Source organism: Leucoraja erinacea, unplaced genomic scaffold (genome assembly GCF_028641065.1).
Source record: "Leucoraja erinacea ecotype New England unplaced genomic scaffold, Leri_hhj_1 Leri_162S, whole genome shotgun sequence".
Classification (NCBI taxonomy): Eukaryota; Metazoa; Chordata; class Chondrichthyes; order Rajiformes; family Rajidae; genus Leucoraja; species Leucoraja erinaceus.
This window is the reverse complement of record NW_026575924.1, coordinates 214,228-220,416: the sequence shown is the minus strand read 5'-3', so window position 1 is coordinate 220,416 and position 6,189 is coordinate 214,228. Positions and strand designations below refer to the sequence as shown.

The 6,189-nt window shown below is 49.3% G+C and overlaps 1 protein-coding gene across 1 annotated transcript in view; it reads left to right on the top strand.

Annotated features, from left to right (window-relative positions):
• Positions 1 to 368: 368 nt before the first annotated feature.
• aamp (angio-associated, migratory cell protein) overlaps positions 369 to 6,189 on the top strand; it is a 41,659-nt gene continuing 35,838 nt past the window's right edge. The window contains exons 1-2 of the mRNA XM_055665927.1: positions 369 to 1,526; positions 4,870 to 4,986. Of these exons, the coding sequence (XP_055521902.1) occupies positions 1,433 to 1,526; positions 4,870 to 4,986 (211 nt within the window). The 5' untranslated portion in view covers positions 369 to 1,432. The remainder of the gene's footprint in view (positions 1,527 to 4,869; positions 4,987 to 6,189) is intronic.

The following is a 6,189-nucleotide window of genomic DNA, read 5'->3' as shown; positions in this document are numbered from 1 at the left end:
ATAAACAGAAGCTGAGACCGGGCTCCGGCGGCGTCTGTCCGGCCGGGTTTCCGCGCGTGTTCGCTGCCAGTGAGGAGCGCGGTGATTGGCGGCCCCGGGACGAGCTGCAGCTGACGTGAATTAGGTTTTATTCCCAGCGGGGAGGACTACATCCCCCAGCAGGCCTCGCGCGGTGCCCGCCTCCCCCGACGCTCATTGGCTGACATGTGTGACGACACCGGCCTGTCCAGGCTCCCATTGGTCGGCGCCGCTGCCACTCACCCGGGGGGAGGGGCGGGCTGGCGGGCGGCGCATGCGTGAGGCGCTGACATCTGCCGCCGGGTCGCTCGTGTACTAGTTATAGCGTACTAGTTATAGATCTACTGTACTAGTTATAGCGCTAGTGTACTAGTTATAGCCCTACTGTACTAGTTATAGATCTACTGTACTAGTTATAGCGCTAGTGTACTAGTTATAGCCCTACTGTACTAGTTATAGATCTACTGTACTAGTTATAGCGCTAGTGTACTAGTTATAGCCCTACTGTACTAGTTATAGCCCTACTGTACTAGTTATAGCGCCAGTGTACTAGTTATAGATCTACTGTACTAGTTATAGCGCTAGTGTACTAGTTATAGATCTACTGTACTAGTTATAGCCCTACTGTACTAGTCATAGCGCCAGTGTACTAGTTATAGCGCTAGTGCACTAGTTATTGAGCCAGTGTACTAGTTATAGCGCTACTGTACTAGTTACAGCGCTACTGTACTAGTTATAGCGCTAGTGTACTAATTTTAGCTCTAGTGTACTAGTTATAGCGCTAGTGCACTAGTTATTGAGCCAGTGTACTAGTTATAGCGCTACTGTACTAGTTACAGCGCTAGTGTACTAGTTATAGCGCTAATGTACTAATTTTAGCTCTAGTGTACTAGTTATAGCGCTAATTCACTGGTTACAGCACCAGTGTACTAATTATAGCGCTAGTTTATTAGTTATTACGCCAGTGTACTAGTTATAGCGCCAGTGTACTAGTTATTGAGCCAGTGTACGAGTTATTGCGCTAGTGTACTGGATACAGCGCTAGTGTACTGGTTATAGCGCTGGTGTACAAATTTTAGCTCTAGTGTACTGGTTACAACGCTAGTTACAGCGCTAGTGTACTAGTTACAGCACTAGTTACAGCGCTAGTGTAATAGTTACAACGCTAGTGTATTACTGCTAGTTACAGCGCTAGTGTACTGGTTACAGTGCTAGTGTACTAGTTACAGCACTAGTTACAACGCTAGTGTCCTAGTTACAGTGCTAGTGTACTGGTTACAGCGCTAGTGTGCTTGTTACAGCACTAGTTACAACACTAGTGTACTAGTTACAACACTAGTGTACTAGTTACAGTGCTACTGTATTGGTTACAGCGCTAGTGTACTGGTTACAGCGCTAGTCAGTGCAGGTGGAGATGACGGAACCCGAGTCGAACCCCCAGCTGGATCTGCACGAAGGCGAGGAGATCGTGGAGGTGATCGAGCTGAGCGGGAATGAGGAAGCGGCAGGTGAGGGTGAGGGAGGGGATGGGGGAGAGAGGAGGAAAATGAGGGAGGGGGCAAGGAAGGAGGTGGAGGATGAGGAGATTAGGGGTAGGGAGAGTGGATAGTGGAAGAATGGGAGGGAGGGGATGGAGGATAGGGTCTTGGTGGAGAATCTGAGGAAGGACATTCCCCTCCCTCCCATTATTTTCACAATGGCAGAAGGTTCACCAGACTAGTGGGGTACCGCACTGTCAGTACTGGGAAGAAAGACTGGATAGACTTGGTTTATATACTCTCTAGATTTAGGAGGATGAGGGGGATCTTAAGGCAACTCTCCAAATTCTTAAGGGGTTGGACAGGCTAAGATGGGGGAAGATTGTTCCCAGTGTTGGGGAAGTCCAGGACAAGGGGGTCACAGCTTAAGGATAGGTGACTTGGAAATCCTTTAAAACCGAGATGATGGGCAAACTTTTTTCACACAGAGAGTGGGCAATCTCTGGAACTCTCTGCCACAAGGGTAGTTGTTATTGGCTATATTTAAGAGGGAGTTAGATTGGCAAAAGGGGATTAGAGGGGATCTAAACTTGGTGGCCAATTGGGATCAGAGGGATGCAGAGAAGGCAGGTGGGTGATATGGTACACCATCAGTAGATAAATGGCTAGGGGATACTGTGATTTGGAAGCCAGGCATGATCATATTAATGTGGATGGATTGGGAGGTGATAGGGGAGAGGGGTAGGGAGGAGGGGTCATGAGTAGATAGGGGGGAGGGGGGATAGAGAGGGGGAGTATGATGGATTGGGAGGTGATAGCAAGAGGAGAGGGTAGGAGGGGGGAGGACGGAGAGGTTGGGACCACATATATTGCGTGCAGGGACTGAGAGTGGATATATTGAATGAGGGGAGAGAGGTTCAGGACTAATTCCTTGATATTGGGGAGAGTGGGGGATGAGGAGGGTAGGGAAAGATGAGGGTAGGGAGGTGGGGGAAAGTGGGGAGGAAAGGGTAGGAAAACATCTGTGGAATTCTCTGCCTCAAGAGGGCGGTGGAGGCAGGTTCTCTGGATGCTTTCAAGAGAGAGCTAGATAGGACTCGTAAAGATAGCGGAGTCAGGGGATATGGGGAGAAGGCAGGAACGGGGTACAGATTGGGGATGATCAGCCATGATCACATTGAATGGTGGTGCTGGCCCGAAGGGCTGAATGGCCTACCCCTGCACCTATTGTCTATTGTCTACTGGAGGCAAAGGATGCTTTCAAGAGAGAGCTAGATAGGACTCGTAAAGATAGCGGAGAGGATATGGGGAGAAGGGTAGGGAAGGAGGGGAGGGTCTACTGAAGGAGGAGAGGTAGGGAGGAGGGAGAGGGAGGGAGGAAGAGGAAGGGGCACATGTACTCCTGGGTATGTAGGGAGAAGTGAGGTGGTCGGGAAGGAGGCTGTGGAGGGTGAGGATGGATGGGGTGTAATTGGGGACTTGGATTGGGATCCTGTGGTCTCTTAAATAGATCTTCATTCCTTGTGGGAAAAGTAGCGTAGAAAGCACACTGTCGGGATGCATCACAGCTTGGTTTGGGAACAGCTCTGTCCAAGAGCGCAAGAAATTGCAGAGTTGTAGATGTAGCCCAGTCCATCGCAAAGACATAGAAACATAGAAACATAGAAATTAGGTGCAGGAGTAGGCCATTCGGCCCTTCGAGCCTGCACCGCCATTCAATATGATCATGGCTGATCATCCAACTCAGTATCCCGTACCTGCCTTCTCTCCATACCCCCTGATCCCCTTAGCCACAAGGGCCACATCTAACTCCTTCTTAAATATAGCCAATGAAGTGGCCTCAACTACCCTCTGTGGCAGAGAGTTCCAGAGATTCACCACTCTCTGCGTGAAAAAAGTTCTTCTCATCTCGGTTTTAAAGGATTTCCCCTTTATCCTTAAGCTGTGACCCCTTGTCCTGGACTTCCCTAACATCGGGAACAATCTTCCTGCATCTTGCAGGAAGACCTGACTACCCACCATTGAGTCCGTCTGCACTTTACGTTGCCTCGGGAAAGACATGTCCCACCCTGGTCATTCCATCGCCTTCCTGCTCCTGACAGGCAGAAGGTACATCAAATTAAACACACATCATCGGATGAAAGTGTGCACCACCAGAATCAGGAACAGCTTCTTCCCCTCTGCTATCAGGCTTCTGAAACGGTTCTTCCATAAGCTAGGGTACTGTCCCATTCACATCTACCCATTCTATGGAACTGATAGGCCACTAGGCTGAGCATTATAGTCTGCATTCTGTATCTTCCCCTTTGGTTTAGTCTAGTTCGGAGAAACAGTGTGGAAACAGGCCCTTCGGCCCACCGAGTCCACGCCGACACTAGCATTATCCTAAACACTAGGGACAATTTACAAGTTTCATCAAAGCCAATTAACCTATAAATCTGTACGTCTTTGGAATGTGGAAGGAAACTGGAGCACCCGGGGTAAACCCACGCAGGTCACGGGGAGAACGTACAAACTCAGTGCAGGCAGCACCTGTAGTCAGGATCGAACCTGAGTCTCTAACGCTGTGAGGCAGCAACTCTACCGCTGCGCCACCATGCCGCCCTATCTATTGCGCTACCTATTGTGCCTGTATTTGTGTGTGGTAGGTATCTGGTCTGAAGAATAGCATGCAAAACCAAAGCTTTTCACTGAATCTTGCTACATGTTTAGAAGTTCTACGAGTAGAATTAGGCTATTCGGCCCATCAAGTCAAGTCCGCCATTTGATCATGGCTGACCTATCGCCCTCCTAGCCCCATTCTCCTAGCCCCATTCTCCCCATAATCCCTGCCACCCGTACTAGGGGGCACTAAGAATAAGGGGTTAGCCATTTAGAACGGAGATGAGGAAACACTTTTTCTCACAGAGAGTTGTGAGTCTATGGAATTCTCTGCCTCAGAGGGCGGTGGAGGCCGGTTCTCTGGATACTTTCAAGAGAGAGCTGGATATGGGGAGAAGGCAGGAACGGGGTACTGATTGGGGATAGACAAAAGTGCTGGAGAAACTCAGCGGGTGCAGCAGCATCTATGGAGTGAAGGAATTAGGCAACGTTTCGGCCTGAAACGTTGCCTATTTCCTTCGCTCCATAGATGCTGCTGCACCTGCTGAGTTTCTCCAGCACTTTAGTCTACCTTCGATTTTCCAGCATCTGCAGTTCCCTCTCAAATACTGATTGGGGATGATCAGCCATGATCACATTGAATGGCTGGTGCTGGCTCGAAGGGCCGAATGGCCGACTCCTCCGCCGATTGTCTATTGTCTAATTAAGAAACTGTCCATCTCCATTTAATAACAAAGTTAAACCTTCCTTTCAATCTCGTCATCTCCCGCAGGTGACGCGACTGGCGAGTTGGAGGAGGGGGAGGATGAGGGCCGGTGGGAGACAGAGGATGAGGAATGTATGGAGGTGGTTCAGGATGACAGCGATCTCACTTTCACCAGACACACAAGTAAGTGAAACGTTTCTATGGTTTGCTCAATCTGTCCCATTGTGGGGGTGGTAACTCAGCGGGTCGGGACTCAGCATCTCTGGAGATAAAGGATGGGTGATGTTTTGGGTCCGGTCTTTTCTTTTGTCTGCTGGGGAGAGTGGATCGCGGGCCTTGGGTAAGTGTGGGCTGAGAATTGCTTCAGTGGAATTTTTCTCGGTGACGGTACTTTGATTGTGAACGTTTAGATTTATTATTGTCTTGTGTACAGGGGTGGAGGGGGGGGGCGGGTGGGTACGGTGGCGCAGCGGGTAGAGCTGCTGCCTCACAGCGCTAGAGACCCAGGTTCAATCCTGACTACGGGTGCTGTCTGTAAGGAGTTTGTACGTTCTCCCCATGACCATGTGGGTTTCATCCGGGTGCTCCGGTTTCCTCCCACACTCCAAAGACGTACAGGTTTGTAGGTTAATTGACCTGGTACAATTGTAACTAATTGTCTCTGGTCAAAGTCAAAGTTAATATTACTCGTCACATACGTAAGTAAGTACGTTTATTGGCCAAGTATTCACATACAAGGAATTTGCCTTGGTGCTCCGCCCACAAGTAACAACATGACATACAGTGACAGTTACGAATGACTCTGAAAACACGAAACATTAATAATAATAAAACATTAATGATGAAACACCATTGAAGTATGTGAACCAACAAAATACCAGATCAAAGGAAGGCTACAGATTTATTTTATTGAGTAGAGCAACTACTCGTGGATAAAAACTGTTTTTATGTCTGGCTGTGGCAGCTTTGACAGTCCGGAGTCGCCTCCCGGAGGGAAGTGATTCAAAGAGTTTGTGGCCTGGGTGAAAGGGGTCAGAGATGATCTTGCCCGCTCGCTTCCTGGTCCTTGCAGTGTACAGTTCATCAATGGAGGGAAGGTTTAACCTTCTCAGCTGATCGGACGATTCGCTGCAGCCTCCAGGTGTCGTGCTTGGTGGCTGAGCCAAACCAGACCATGATGGAGAAGGTGAGAACAGACTCTACAATGGCCGTGTAGAATTGGACCGTCATTGCCTGTGGCAGATTGTGCTTCCTCAGCTGCCGCAGGAAGTACATCCTCTGTTGTGCCTTTTTGACTGTGGAGTCGATGGTAGCCCCCCACCAGACCATGGCGGAGAAGGTGAGGACAGACTCTACTAAGGTGCAGTGAAATAAATTTGCCAGCAG